The sequence below is a fragment of the Cyprinodon tularosa genome, unplaced genomic scaffold (assembly GCF_016077235.1).
Source record: "Cyprinodon tularosa strain WSP-4 unplaced genomic scaffold, ASM1607723v1 ctg80, whole genome shotgun sequence".
Classification (NCBI taxonomy): domain Eukaryota; kingdom Metazoa; phylum Chordata; class Actinopteri; order Cyprinodontiformes; family Cyprinodontidae; genus Cyprinodon; species Cyprinodon tularosa.
The window spans coordinates 846051-862341 of NW_024039563.1; the positions used below are offsets into that span (position 1 = coordinate 846051).

Below are 16291 nucleotides of genomic sequence, written 5' to 3' on the forward strand. Positions count from 1 at the left end.
CTGCAAATATATTGTTTTTTTGTTTGAAAAAGTCACAGGAAAAAAGTCACAGGAAGTACAGAGTTATAATTATCTCTTGACGCATGTTGTCCTCTTTTTTGACAGATTCGTATCTAACAAGCATAAAATATGTACAATATTTTAAACTTTTAACAAATAGTCAGTTCTTAATTGATATAAAAATTTATGAATTAATTACTTTATTATTGAGCAGAACTCTCCAAATCTCATTGTATTGTGTACAATGACAATAAAGGCTTTCAATTCAATTCAATTCAACTAAGATTCATGCAATATTTGCATGTAAAATATTGTACACCAACATGTGTTGTATAAATAAATGTTTTGTAGTCCCGCATTGGCTCCCAAGAAGGTTACTCGAGTCCCATGGAGTGGTTCATATGCAAGTTAGGCATCAACTTCCACACATATAGAGAAAACAAGCTTTTTTTGGGACAAACTTAGGTTAGGTTGTGTTTAAGTTGGCACTATTCTCTCTATGCATGGGAGTGAACATAAAACTGAGAAAAGTAAAATTAAACTGAAACTGAACACAAGCAAAAGGTTGTTAGACGTTTTAAACACTAATTCAGACTCTATGTTTTCTACTTTGAGTATATTTTGCCAAATTTTTAACAGATGCCATAGTCTGAATGATATTGTCTTGTAGTTTTTTTAAACATTTATTTGATTATTTGTTTTTTAATGCAAAAAATTTGATTCAATATTATCATAGTTTTTCATGTGATGATAGAAAATCTCTTGACTTTCGACTGGTGATTAAAGAGTTTTGTGCATAAAAAATTGGCATTGAAGAGTAAATATTCTCTTCTCTAAACCAAGCTGATGGATTGCACTGGAAACATGCAAGAAATAAGAATAAAATTTCTGCATTAATTAGTTAAGTGGCTCATTTTGTACTTATTTACATTAATGTTCAAAGGGACCTTTTTGCCACAGTAAAAAAACAATGCAATAATGTACAAAACATCCACTTTTTGCACAAAAATAGAAACAATTGGTTAAGTATGACTTTATTTTTTAGTATTAAGATTTTTGAGAATACTAAAAATGTATTTCTGTTAATTGAACTAATTAAAATGCGAATGCATAAAACCTTATGAGGTCTTTACTTTATATCTGTTCTGTAATATGTTTTCTAAACATCAAAATAGGTTTAATTGTATCGCTCCAACTGATTGCATTCAAGGGTAAAAAGAGACAAGAGGAAGATTGGCAGATGCATTTGGTCATATGAGTAGCTGGGTGACAAAGCTAGAGTGAGCTGTGTTTGAGTCACAACCATACTCTCTAACAGCTTTGTTTACCTGCCCTTACTGCTGCCACAATTTATGCAGCAGAGAAGTGGACTGAACCAGGTACCCTTGGAACCAAGCACCCAGTCCAAGTACACCATCCTGCTTTGTTCTGCGCCGCATCTGGTGATCTGCATTGATCTGCTGATATGCCTGCATTTTTATTTTAATTATTGTTACAAAAAGCATCTATCGTAAATTATTGCCACTCGAAACCCGATGGAGGACATTGGCACTCATGGAAATATGTGGAATTCAACATTTTTGGAAGCAACGTTTTCACTTCTCAGATGAAAAATGTTGTATTCATTAAAACAAAACTGAACTTTGTTTTTATTTGCTATTAATGTCACGATGTGTTTTGTAAACATATTAAGACCATAGAGGACCTCCAAGAATGAATTTGAGTTTTATTCTAGGCAACCTTGAGGGAAGATTTGGTTTGAGACTTTAAAATTCATGAGCTACAAATGTTACATTCCTTGTTTTGCACAAGAAGCCTAAAGGATTCAATTTAAAGCATTTTGAATCAACTCTTTAAATTCTGACACAGTTAATGTAATTTTTAATTTGCTAAAGATTTATTTAATTTTAAAATCAAATCGAGCTCTCTTTAGATCATACTTAGATTTTTGTCTAGATATTTAGGTATACAAATACTTCAGGCTTAATCTATCTTAATTTTTCTTTATCTTAATTTTAATTAGCTATAATAATTACCTGAGAGCAAAAGCCTAAGACACGCATTCTGAAAGAACAAGTTTTTTTTTTTTTTTTTTTTTTTTTCTTTTGTATAATGAACGTTTTGTTTCTCAAATGTCAATTTATGTCAAGTTTTCTTTAATTCGAATATAGCATTTTTAAATGTCATGGTATATATTTTCAGGAAATCAATACATCCGGTTTTTATGGAAGGGGACACTTTTTACCAATGATTGAGACAAATTAGAAAACAATAAATCAAAGATTATACATTTGAATTAAACAGATTAAACGATCATATAGGTTTCACTAATATTATTAGATTTTGATCTAGTGACAGAAATACACTATAAAAAAACAAGGTGGAAAAAAAGTACAGATTTGAAATGTTTTCTGTAAAAATAAAGAAACCAGGACAGGAATTCAATTAATCTTTATTGCTATTATATCCACCACATCAAATAAACGACTGTGATACCAGAAGGAAAAACTCCAGCACTTTAATCCTATTATAATACATTTATTTTTTCCGTTCCCCATCTATCCCAGCTGTAAGATTATGTCCCTGCATCCCATTAAAGCCCATATTCTGTTTTTTTGGACCTCTATTAGCATCATTTCCTTCATCAAGCCACATTAATTGTGAATGAATGCAAACTCCTGCAGAAGAATACGGCCTTCAAGAGGTCTGTCACATACTTTCTCCACTTGGGAGGACCTTTAACCTACTTAGCATGGGAGCCGCAACGTTTCAAGTAGTGCGGCTGAAAGATATGCACCTGCCCGCTTTTTACTCTCGCGCTGCGCCGCGATTTAAGAGGAGAGAAAGTATTTGATCTAAATGGTGCCACAATGGCCGCAGGTGTGGAATTTCCTCCACAGATCTGTGCAACAAATAATGCTCATAGGCCAGACATGGGAGGCCGGAAAACCAAATTTAGGATTGCAGAAAGTATTTCTACTTTTGAGCGTAAATACAGATAGATTAGATCTATTTTTATGTTGCTTCATTAAAAAAAAAAAAAAAAAAAAAAAACGCGCGCACAAATGAATTACTTATTAAACCTTAATTTTCCGACAAATTACTGACAAGGAGAAATAACTAATATAAAATCGCCAAAATGCCAGTCATTAAAAAAATATATTATTATTATGTTTTGTTTAATTTTTTTGCGTTGTAGTTGAAGTTCTGCATTAATTTTTGCAGGAACTTTACATTAAATTGAAAATATCAAGCACTTTACCTCAGCGTCTATGACTGAAACCTATTTAGATGTATCTTCTGGTGCTGGGAGGTCTACTGGTTTTTATAAACCTCAACACTCTGAAATATAATGTCTTTTTTATACCATTCCCTGCAGATTATAACCCTAAAAGCACGCTGAATGCTGTTTAACTCATAATTTGCAAAAAAGGAAATGAAATCAAGTGTCCAAAACAAAGCGCGCATATGGATGTAGCCTATATTACGCACGGCGATTTAGCTGATTTCTAATGAATTTAGATTGAACAAAAAAGAGAAATATATATTTAGAACCGCAAACTATGATATTACCTTTGTCTGTAAGATGAATCCTGAGCATATATTTAAAAAAAAAACAGAAATCTTTAAATGGAGACGTTCGGGGAAACATGACCAAATAAATCCTGCTGTTTTCTGCACTCTGTCCTCGGCCGGTGTGTGATTGAGTTGGCAGGTCAGGACCCTGGCCCTTCAGCCATCTCTACGCATCTCTCAGGGTATTGAACTCGCATCAACGAGATGGGAAAAAGCACTTCAGGAACCAGGCCGCCTGGATCCATCTGCTGCTTTGAGCTAAGGGAGGGGTGACGGTATCGGAAAAAGATTGTGTATAGGATACAAATCGGTGATATTAATGGTTTGGTATTGAATTCTGGTAAACAGCAGTTAAATGGACAAATGGAGACGTACAGGTGCGTTAAGAAATGAACTGAGCCTCGCTGGTGTGAATTTAAACAGTTATTACTCAATAAATAAACAAATGTTTATCTTTTTGCCATTTAATTTCAGCCATACGTAAAATTATATTGTAAAAATGGGCTAAAGAAAACATAGGCTATTTATGTTGGCATCACTGATTCTTAAATATTACCTTTAATGTAGTAGAAGAATGATTTGTAAGGCGCTTAATGGATGCGTTAGCGTTAAATAATAAAAGAAAAACATTTTTTTTCTTCACTATGCCTTTAATTCTTATCATTAGATATCCATGTTGCCAAGAGTCTGTCATAAAAAACTATTTAATTGTCAAACATAAACATCAACAAAGTCAATTAAGAGAAAATTGTTTAATTTGTAAAAAAAAATAAAATAATAAAAATGATAAAATAAAATAAAATAGAAGCGTTATAGACCAACCTTGTCGCGTATCCGCATCAGACGCGTTTATTGTGCCTCCACCTGGGTCTGTCGCATCTTATCCCCAGCTTTTTGAGAGTTAACATGGTTTTTAAGAATTTAAAAAACCGGATCCTTATCTCATGCAAGCGTTGCAGCAATCGAGCTCCAGATTTTTATGGGATCCTGATATGGAGGGGGGGTTTGCGGACTACAGGGTCCTGCTCTCTGACTCAGTAATCCACAAGGTTGAGAGGTTTGTCTGATTTACATAATGTTAGAGGTCTGGGCCGAGGCCTACCTTTCTTTCTTTCTTTCTTTCTTTCTTTCTTTCTTTCTTTCTTTCTTTCTTTCTTTCTTTCTTTCTTTCTTTCTTTCTTTCTTTCTTTCTTTCTTTCTTTCTTTCTTTCTTTCTTTCTTTCTTTCTTTCTTTCTTTCTTTCTTTCTTTCTTTTTTTACGTGAAACATTGTTCCCCCAAAACAGTTGGGAATAGCGCATGAATGAAGGTACCAAGAGTTGGCTATTAGAAGAAAAAGGAAATTTTACTTTTTACATTTTTTTTACTGAAAACAACAGGAAGTTTTTAATCATAGCCTACACATTGATCAGAATGCGAAATATAAAGTTTTGTTTTGTCTGTTTTCTTTTTTTTTTTGTTTTTAATCTGCATCTTTGTTGTAGAAGCCTAGTGAATTCTTTTCTCCATGGCGACCATAAAGATGAGCCACTTCAGGTTAAATCCGTTCTGGCATCTGAAGGGGAAAGAGAAGAGTGTAGGAACGACAGAAAGAAATGCGACGATTTATTACGTTCAGGTTATCAACCTAAACGATGGAAACCGACGTTCTCGCTCTGCTGCTATAATTGATGGATGACCATGTCACATCTTCATTTGTTCAATTAGGGTAGGTAGCTGCTTGCCGCCATCATGCCATGGTAAATTTCATTAGTGGGTTTCTGCAGCAGAAAAGAGAGCTCCTCTGCACGATAAAAGGAATAAAGTAAAATAGAAATGACAAAAAAGTCATTTGTTCTCCAGATTGAAAATAATCTAAAAGTATGATCATTTCAGTGCAATCTAAATGAAATGCATATGTGATAATTAGTTTTTTACCCATGTGAGAATCTACACCTTGAGTATTCTGTGCTGTTGTTCATTATTACATTTTGTTTTCCCTCCTTGACCTCTTTCTTGTTTCACTCTTCCTCCTATTCTTCCCTTGGCGCCAGTCAGTTTGCTCAGAGATTACAAGGTCGGGGCAAGACTGCAAACCAGATTTGGGGATTTAAAGCCTGTATATTTGTCTCCGAAGTAAATCAGGTCAAAACATCACCAACATCTTCCTGAATTTAGTTAGACTTACTCAAAACAGAACATATTTGAACAAATTTGTCTTTTTTAAACACACAAATCTATGCTCTCTTAACATGCTCTCAGTTCATAAAAGGGCACAAAAGAATGCATTGTGGACACCCTAAGTTATATTAAGAAAGTTATATTGATAAATATAAATAGAGATTGTGTATTGTAAGAGCTCATAAAAATCGTGGAAAATAATTGTAAAATTGTTTAACGACATTCCTTTATGTTATATTTTGACAAAAGCAGTAACTTTACTTTGTTTTGTTGAATTCTGAATTACAAGTAATTTATTTATTATGTGATAAGGCAAACAAACAGTTACACTTTGTATATCATAGAAACAATTGACATACCTATTAAATACAAAGTAGCATGCTTAATTAACAGGGGGTTAACAAACAAGCAACTTTGTAAAAGAGGTATAGGAATGTTGGATCTCCATGGAAAACTTGTATAAAAAGGCTACATTTTATGTTATAAGGTTAACTCTACAATGCCAAATAAGGACAGGCATTCCTGAGACTCCTATCTCTTAACCAGACTTGATACTTTCCCAAAATGATGATTTTTGCATTAAGTAACTATATTGGTAGATATGTGTAAAGGTATATGCATTTTTGAAAGAGTTTTATGTATTTTAACAGTTTGTGCATTGTATACAAAACTTTAATGGGAGTGCGGTATATGGAGTGACCAAAACCCAGTGTATTAATTATGATTTACCAGAATAACAACATCAGCCAATTATATATATATATATATATATATATATATATATATATATATATATATATATATATATATATATATATATATATATATATATATATATATTTTTTTTTTTTTTTTTTTTTCTGTTTTATTGGGTAAATACATTTTTAAAATATGATTTTCTCACTTTTTTGTTAACATGCTATTGTTATTTAAAAAAAACATCCTAAAACCTTTATATCTTTTGCAAGTTATTCTTAATATCTTATCTAGCTGAGTAAATAAGTTGTTAAACATATTTTAAAGATGGGGCATATGTTTTGCAGCCATCACCATAAAACATCAGCACAGTCACAGAGACCAAAAACGTGCACACAAAAAAAATGAGTTGAAAAGTTGGCTTTTTTTCGTGAAAATACATCACAGATACACGTTTTTAATCATCAAAAATTCCAGACAGTCATAGAAATATTCCCCAAAGGAGTAAAGTTTATTATTTTCCCTAAAGTTCAACAGGTGTATTCCTTGAATATATTTCTTGAAATATCCAGAGCTTAAAGTTTTTTTTTTCACCAGCATGTTTGAAGATTTACAAATAAAATATAAAAACTGTTTGGATATGGATCCTAATGCCCTTCTCTTCATGCATTTTTACCATTTTGATCTTATTTGGGTTGCCCCTCTCTGGTGGGGTAAAATGATGCTCAAGAAGACCAAATGAGCTGGTCATGCAACTTCATTGTGGCTCTTTGATGATACTCGGTGGCCCTTATGTCTGTTCAAAGTGCTCTCAAAGTTTCTGGAAAGAGTGGAATTCCCTACTGACGCAAAAAAAAAGAAGTCATATGTAGAAAGATCAGCTGATGGACAGAAAATCAAGAGTTCTTCTCACATGGATAAAGTTGCCAGAATGAACATGTTCACTAATTGTAATATTAGTTGTTTTTTTTCGTTCCCAGAACTTATCCTGAAGCAAAGTGTGTTTTCATTAGTTATTTCCCTTAAAAAAATGTAAATGACCATTGTTTGCTGGTTTAGGAGTTTTGCTCCGCCCCCCCGGTGTTTGTCGTAAACCTGGCTACTGGCTCCAATAAACCCGGGCTAAGAGCGCCCTGGGCTCGCCTCCTTCTCCAAGGCGATCAATAGGATCTCAGGCGCACTCCAAGCACTCTCTTACGTAGACATCCACAAAGGAGAGAGCCGATACAACAACACGGTTGATCTGCTCAAACACAAAAATCTACCTGCTTTCTGAATCATGTCGTTGAGCCCAAAGCATACAACGCCTTTTTCAGTGACAGATATTTTGAGTCCAATCGAGGAGACCTACAAGAAGTTCAGTGCCATGGACGGCGCAGGGAACCTAACATCTCCACTGGGAGCCTACCGACAGCCTCAGGTGTCTCAGACCGGGATGCAGCAGCACTCCATGGGCCACAACGCCACCGTGGCTACAACTTATCACATGCCGCACTCCGTCTCTCAGTTCTCCCACGGCGCAATGGGGGGATACTGCAACGGGAGCATTGGCAACATGGGAGATCTCCCGTCATACCAGGAAAGCATGCGGAATACTGCAGCAGCTACAGGATGGTATAGCGCGAACCCTGATCCAAGATACTCCACAAGTGAGTTCGACTATTGTTTTCTTCACATTTTTATTGTTTTAATTTTTCACTTTATGATAGAAGTGCAATGCTAAAAGCGCGCGTAAAACCCAGCTGAGATAATATGCTTTAAAAGAATTATTAATTATGTTTCCACCTATTAGGATGATTTATATTTTTAAAAAAATATTTAAAGATTAAAACTGAAAAGGAGATCATTCTTTCAAGTCTGACTCGACTTTTACTCTTCTTATTATTGTGTTATTACTATTATTGTTCTATTATCATTATTATTACAACTATTATTATTATTATTATTATTATTATTATTATTATTATTATTATTATGTTCTTTAAAGCATTTTGATGTTACTCTTTTTGGATCAATACATAATTCAAATAAATAAAAGTACTTCAGGCGAAATAGTGTTCTCCTCTTCTGTTTATTGAACGCATGTATATGTATGTATATTTTTAAGTTTCTAGATTCATGGGACCTTCCACAGGTATGAACATGACTGGCATGGGGAGCCTGACGGGGATGGGAGATGCCAGCAAAGCCATGCCAACTCTGCACGCTGCGCCAAGGAGGAAAAGGCGCGTCCTGTTCTCGCAGGCTCAGGTATACGAGCTGGAGAGGCGGTTCAAGCAGCAGAAATACCTGTCGGCGCCCGAGAGGGAACACCTGGCAAGCATGATCCACCTGACGCCGACCCAGGTGAAAATCTGGTTTCAAAACCACCGGTATAAGATGAAGCGCCAGGCCAAGGACAAGGCGGCGCAACAGATGCAGCAACAGCAACAGGACGGCAACATGTGCCAACAGCAGGCACAGTCCCCGCGGCGCGTCGCGGTGCCTGTTCTTGTAAAGGACGGTAAACCGTGTCAGAACGGCTCCAACACACCGACGCCAAATCAGCAACAGGTGCAGCAGAACCAACAACAGAGCCAGCAGCAGAACGGAGGCGGGGTGGTGCTCGCGTCTTCAGCCGGGAGCCTCGGGCAGCATCAGAGCCAGCAGCAGGTGAACGCTTTGGATCTGGAGGAGATGTCACCCAGTCCGCCCTCACTGCACAGTCAGCTGAACATGGCCCAGATAGACACATCTGCTGTAGATTACACCAGTAACATGGTGAGCTCAAACCTCCTTTACGGCAGAACGTGGTAGGACCTTCAACAACAGTACAACAGTACTGTTACCTCTTACTTTTCCAGCCGATATATATATATATATATATATATATATATATATATATATATATATATATATATATATATATATATATATATATATATATATATATATATATATATATAAAAAGGACAAGACGCACAGAGGCGCACAGTGGCGCAAAGACGCGCATGGACACATTTTTCTTAACGTCTCTGGCAGAGGGAGTCTATTTTTGAACATTACACAGATGGCCGCCCTTTGACAGAAACCATGTCGTTTCTGGACCTTTTTGTAACTCATGTTTTGGACCTTCCTCATGATGTTTTAAACGTAGTCTATGTTGTTAAAACAAAAAGGAATGCTGCTTCACTTCTTTGTACTGATTAGGAGGAAAGGTGGAATCAGGTTCGAACTCCACTAAAACCGCCACTCCTTCTTTGGTATTTTATCATATTAATATTGTAAACTAATGTATTCATTTGATTAGACTTATTGAATAAAGTAGGTACTTGTATATTTGGCTAACACACACCAACAACCTGCGTTTTAATGTATGATAATCGTTATAGCGTCCACAGTTATGTTTTCTTTAATATTTTTTTTGTAAGTTAAAAAAAGGAAAAAAAAACAAGGAACAAATGCGTGATGGCTGCTGTATATGTTTCAAAACCAAGTGAACGTTAACAATAAATAACTTGAAGTGTGAGAGCTATTTCTGAATAAGTAATTTTTTTTAAAGGGGTTTCTGTTTTGGAGTGCATTTTCATTATGTTGTTATTGAGACCAAATTGAGCTGGAAAGCAAGGTCGATGAGGGAGCCAGCATTGTTCAGGTGACATTTTGGAGGGCTTGCTTTCATGGGAGACATCGCCTCTTTTCACATCTTTAACATTTTTCAGTACATTTAAAAGTATTTGTTTAGTATATTTTGTTCTATATTTCTTGTTTTTCCCTTACAATCTATTGTAAGGGAATATCTCTATATGATTATAATCTATTTTATAGACCCAGACCTTCGTTTCGATGCCCTTTAATAGCTTTATTGTGAATGTGCGTTCTTTTATCAAATACACAATTACAGCCAATTATTGCAATAAGGGCGAACAGCGTTATATACCTACTGGTTATTATGTTACCCCACATTAATATACATGCACTACTATTATTATTATTAATATTATTGTTATTATTATAGTTTTTAGATATATCGTAATAATGTTCAAAATATTAATTATTGTAAGCTGGGATGAACAACTCTAAAACAGTCCTATTATTTTACACTTTAGTTTTTCTAAAAAATGCCCTACTGTAAACTAAATTTTAGAAAAATAATATTATTAATGGCATAAAAGCTTAATTCTTAGAAAGAGTTCTTTAAAAGGTTTCAATTATTTTTTGACCCTTTGAAGTTGCTAACTTTTTAAAATACGTTACACAAAGTCAACTAAAAACAGCAAACATTAAACTTGTATATCAGACACAAACATATGTCATGTAGGCTAAGCAAGATTGTTTAAAGCTATAAACTTAAAATTGAACTCAGCAAACTAGGTGTTTTTTTTTTACTTCAATATGAACAAAGTGTTTTATTTACATATTTTTTTATTTAGATATTTTTTCTCTTCGCTGTTATCACTCTTTTTCAAATATTATTATATTTAGAGATGTACAGCAATAATTCAAATTGGGAATAATAAAACATTAAATTCTGATAGGAAAGTCTGGGTAATACATTAATTTCAATTATTTATTATTTAATGCAATTGAAATAATCCATAGAAGTTTCACATTAACAAAATGATAATACTACTACTACTACTATTACTACTACTAATAATAATAACAAAAATTATTATTATTATTATTATTATTATTATTATTATTATTATTAATAATAATAATAATAATAATAATAATAATAATAATAATAATAATAATAATAGTGGGAATTATTTCCAAATTTTAGGTTACATCATTTAACTTCAGTTCTGCTAAAAACTCAGACCCCACCTGCAGCAGCTGATAATCATATTTTAAATCTTTCCTGGTAACATAATCATGTTCTGTAGTTATTTTTCAATCCTCTCACTGATAACGCCCAGTGTTGATGACGGTGATGTTGGCTATCAGTGCAGCTCAATAGAAAGCTTGAGGGGCCTTCCTTTTAAAAAGAAACCCTTCCACATACCTGACAGCTGCATGTTATATGTTATCATCTCTGCACTTAAAGGAAGCACCAGAGCCAATATGCACCTGACATTTGAAAGTAAAGCTTGAAAACACTTTCGGAAGACAGTGTGATCAGGCCGTTAAACTAGAAATGAACTGCATAATACACACTTTGGGGCTGCAAGATGTGTCTTGATAGATTTTCTGGCTAAATTATGGCATGAATGAGTTGTCAACAAAGCTTTTCGATGGTGGACCGCATGAAATGAAAGTAGAGGTGAATCCATTCTCTTCTCTTTTCAATAGCCACAGTTATGGCACACTAATAGGCTATGCTAGGTAATCATTGGCCATTGTGCCTGTTGTTACACTCAGTTTATTGGGAGATCGTGGGGGAGCTTACCTATTTTGGCAAGGAGATATGAGACAAGTTTGGCTCTGTAATTGGTTGTGGCATCATCATTTCTCTCTGAAGTTTTGGTGCTGCAGTATGTGAATCTAGCTACAAATACTGCTTAAAGATGTGAACAACAACCATGGCCATGCATATGTACTCTTGCCCATGGACATTTATAAACACAGACAGAGCAATTGAAGACTAATGCATTATATGAAATTACCTCTATTAAACAAATCGGATATTTCCATCAGGGCTGGAAGGGGTCTCTATCATTACTTCAGTGCTATATACAGTTATTATAAAGCATAGAGCAGAGGATATTGTGTTTCACCGATGTAAAGGATTTCTTTGCCTATTCTTCTCAGGTAATTGCAGGTTGCACTGCATAATGTGAACACAGAAGGAAGCCTTGCTTCAGCCTCCTGCAATACCCCCATTCCCCTCCACCCCAACTCTCCTCCTCCTCCCCATTATTCTACTTAATATGTCAGAAGGTCTGATCGCAGAGAAACCTTTTCAAGTCCTATTGATGTGTTCCTCAATTGACCATGGCGACCTAGCAACCTAGAGAGCGCTAATTGGCAAGAGCTCCACACTATTTGCTACATAGTTTACACAGAAACATTGGCCCAATATGTAACCATTATAAAACACAAATCAGATATGTTTTGTTGTACTGCTTAAACAGGATGAGACATTTTTTTTTTTGATATTGTCAGTCTTAGTAGTGAGGCAATTAAACTAGAAAGCTAAAAGCAGGATCTGTTCTAGTTTCTGAGTGGTGGATTGAATGAGGCCGATTATTTCTGAAACACACACGGAGAGTAATAGGTTGATTTAGGTCCACTTCATGTGATATTTTTAATGGTAGTATACGATATCATAAAGCTACTGATCCAGGCGTAATATTCTACGCTCACTCCCACATGCATGCTCTACCACTTTAACCGCCCCTCTTTCTCTGAATTCTGACCAAATCTTTAAAAAAAAATATCAAGTGGCAAGATCCTGTTTTTTTAAAGAATTTTCTAAGAAAATTAATGCACTGAATTGGCCAAATCTGAAAGGTTTAATTATTATCAATGTTCTTGTAACAGGCCAAGGACAGCAGATTTTTCTGTGAAAAAACATAAGTGCTGGATGTATTTAGTTTTCAGGAAAATTAGTCACTGCAAGCTCAGAAAACAGAAAATATCCTTTTTTGGCTGCGGCATGTTGATGTAAAATTTCATATAGATGGTAAAAAAAAAAATATATATATAACAGAAGTTATAGATTTCTTGTCTAAAGAGTCAGTGATCTGAAGAGTTGCTTGTATCAAAAATGATACATTAGGCATTTTTGAGATGCATACATCTTAGGCTTTGTATGCCAAATAAATGCTTTTTAATATATATTTTTTTTAAATAAAGAAGGATATGTTTTCCTTTAGACCTGATGAACTTAGATTACATTCTATTAAGCTCATGCTCTTACTAAAAACGATTCTCTAAAATTTTAGGTATTGAGTTTTTTATTGGATGCTTTTGAGAAAGCACTTCCTCCTTTGAAGCTGGTTTTCCTTTTTAAATGGGATTGCAAGTCATTATTTAGGCTTTTACTGAATTAGACATAAACAACTTTTATTGTCATTTTGTATATACAGAGTGTATATAAAACAAAATTTCGTTTTGTACAGCTTTCAGAACATTCCCATTTCAAAGTGCAGCAGTGATCAAATGACACATACTGCTAAGTAATCAGAACAAAAATCATACACTGATTATTTTATATTTCTTAAAGGAACATGTTCCATATATTTATAAATATATTTACAAAACAGGAAGGCTTGTCTCAAAAAGAACTTCTTGACAGACATTTTATATATTCCGCTAAAAGTATAAATTAAAAGATCTAAAAATCTATTATACATATTTGCTTTAGAATGCAAAATGTGTTTTTTTAAGGGTGCCATGTTTTTTTTATTAAGCACACAGAATGTAACTGTGTGGTATAATTATTACATGACTGCAAAAAAAAAAAAAAAGTACCAATTATGTTGTAAATAAAAACATCTGAGAAAACAGGTAATGTTTAAAAAAGGATGTTTTAGTTTAAAAAAAAAAAACATCCATCCAATTGTTTCAACAACTATTTCAGTTTTTAAAAAGTTAGTAAATGCAGAAAATTATTCATCTTTTAAAATGTAATTTCTTTGTTGATATGCTCCTAATTGGAATTTACAACAAATTTCTATGCTTATAAAATTGCGGTATTACTTGAATAATGATGGCAAATGTTATGGTAACACTCAGTGGAAGAATCAGATGAATAATTTAAAAGAAATACATAGGTGACAATGTTCTTTTTATGGAAGAAAATGGGTTCATCACAATAATCAAAGAACAACATTTGAAAAAAGTTATTAAACTCCAAGATAGGTCATTCCTCAGCCTCTTCTGTCACAAAGCCAGGATGAAGAAACATCTTATTGGGGGATCGACGACCGTAATAGATTTCAGCAACAGCCCAACTAATTTTCTTAAAAAAGGAGTTTGTGGGACTTAATGAGGCATAACTAATAGAGGTCCCACAATCATCAGCACCATGCTGGAAGCGCCGTGGCAGGACAGAGCAACCATTGATTCTTGCTTCAAGCCTCTTGAGTTCCTAATCAGCTTCTTTTAGCTGTGCGTTTCAGGTCTGAAAAATCCATTGTTGGCCTGTGTCACTGGAGGTCAGTAGTTATTAGTGGCAACTGAAAACAGTTTCTCTAACTACTTATGAGAAAACTGAATAAGATGCAGGCGGGGACTTGGGGGGGATTACTGGTAGTGCAGCAAGTCCTGGTCGCCACAGAGGAGAATGTGACTTGGGTTTCTAATAAGGGATGCCCCCCTCCCTGCAATCCTACCCAGTTAGACGAGGCATTCTCCTTACCTGGTCCTTCAACTCCTCACTGTTTCTCTTAACAATATTTAGGGGGCTGCTTTAAGAGAATTGTTACATCACATTCATGATCCAGTAAACGTCAAAAGAAAAAGGTTGGAAACTTTGTCCAAAAAGCAGCATTGAAGTGGAGTTTGTCAAAAACATTAAATATGATTGCAAAGATTCACAGCTTTTTGTCTTTTCTTCATGTGTGAAAAGTAACCGCAAACCAAATTCTAAACAAAGACATTTAATTACAATATTTAAACAGCCCAGATACGGAGATGAAGTGAACATTTGTTCGCAGTTGAGTTCCTGCATTCAAAAATATGAAAAAAAAGACGAATTTACAGGACAAAAGATCTCATCTCTGTCCTTCACAGCACTCCTTTTTACGTTTGAACCAGCAAAGCAGTTTTTTCCCATCTCATCGTTGCTACGGTAATGGCCAGCTGCCAGTGTGAGGATTACTGGTTAATAGGGCTGGGACTGGAGGGTAGTTAAGTGAAGCTAAGCAATGGATGAGATCAGTGTCTCTTTGCTTCTGCAAAGGTGTTGGTTTTTTTAAGTCATTGCCAATAACCTTAAATAGTGGTAATTTTATAAAGTTTTAAAAGTGTCATTTCTTTTCTCCTCTTATTTGACTAAATCTCTGTTAGTACGATTATGGAAAACATTGTATTGCATAATAAGAACAAAAGTTGAATACTAATGAAAAAAATTATAAGTAATATTAAAGGATCTAAAAACGTTAGAGCAGAATTTTATAAAAGCTTGTAAAAAAGCTAGAGAACAAGTTAATGGGAGGCAACAATCCACTAGCAAACAATCCAACTCTCACACACACAATCTAACATGAATTGAGAAAGACGGCACAGGCAGCCATCACTCAATAGCTATGTGTGTCAAATTAAGCCCAGAAGGACATAATGATTTCTTCAAATATAACATGCGCTAATCTGCCTCCTCCAAAACAAGCAGGAGTCTCAATATAACTGTCCCAGAGGGGCACAGGGGCCAAACAGGACCACCCACTTTCTTTTCAATTATCATCTTGCAACAACCTGTCTCCTCTCCAGCATTCAGCAGGAGACACTGACTGCTCTCCAGAGGGAATTACAATTAGACTGCTGTTTGTCCCTCGAATAAACTTCTAGACAGTAGCTGACAATCTAAAATCTGTGGGGAATGTGACCCCAAGAACAAACAGGATTACGCCCCAAATCCCATGTTCTGTTACCCGCTCCCTTCATCCTCTTGAGTAGTGGTGGTCAGTGTACCAGTAGGTGGTAGGTGGAACAGGGAAAGGGGGGCAAAACATTGGATTCCCCAAAACTCTGCAAAGTAAAAATGTGCAAAAGCAAACCAATGGAGCTCATAATAGCAGTGGGATTTCCAATGAATATCATATAAATGTTGATCACTTTGTTGTTTATGAAACTAATGACTTCTGAGGATCACTGATGTTTATTCTCAAAAAAAAAAAAAAGCTTGCAAAGTTTGTAAAATTTTAGGACCATAGCAAAGGCACAAGTACCACACAACACCTTTTCTGTCTGCGGGTCAATTGTTTACAGGA

At 34.9% G+C, this 16291-nt stretch overlaps 1 protein-coding gene across 2 annotated transcripts; it reads left to right on the forward strand.

Annotated features, from left to right (window-relative positions):
• The first annotated feature begins 7524 nt into the window (after nucleotides 1-7524).
• nkx2.4a (NK2 homeobox 4a) lies at nucleotides 7525-9939 on the forward strand. 2 transcript variants are annotated; one of them, XM_038271568.1, is made up of 2 exons: nucleotides 7525-8080; nucleotides 8566-9939. In XM_038271568.1, the coding sequence occupies exons 1-2, from the start codon at nucleotides 7711-7713 to the stop codon at nucleotides 9225-9227; spliced, it is 1032 nt and encodes a 343-aa protein (XP_038127496.1). In that variant the 5' UTR covers nucleotides 7525-7710; the 3' UTR covers nucleotides 9228-9939. The 2 variants fall into 2 exon arrangements, with proteins under 2 accessions (XP_038127496.1, XP_038127495.1); XM_038271567.1 differs by having other exon boundaries at nucleotides 7526-8080; nucleotides 8539-9939.
• The last annotated feature ends 6352 nt before the right edge of the window (nucleotides 9940-16291 follow it).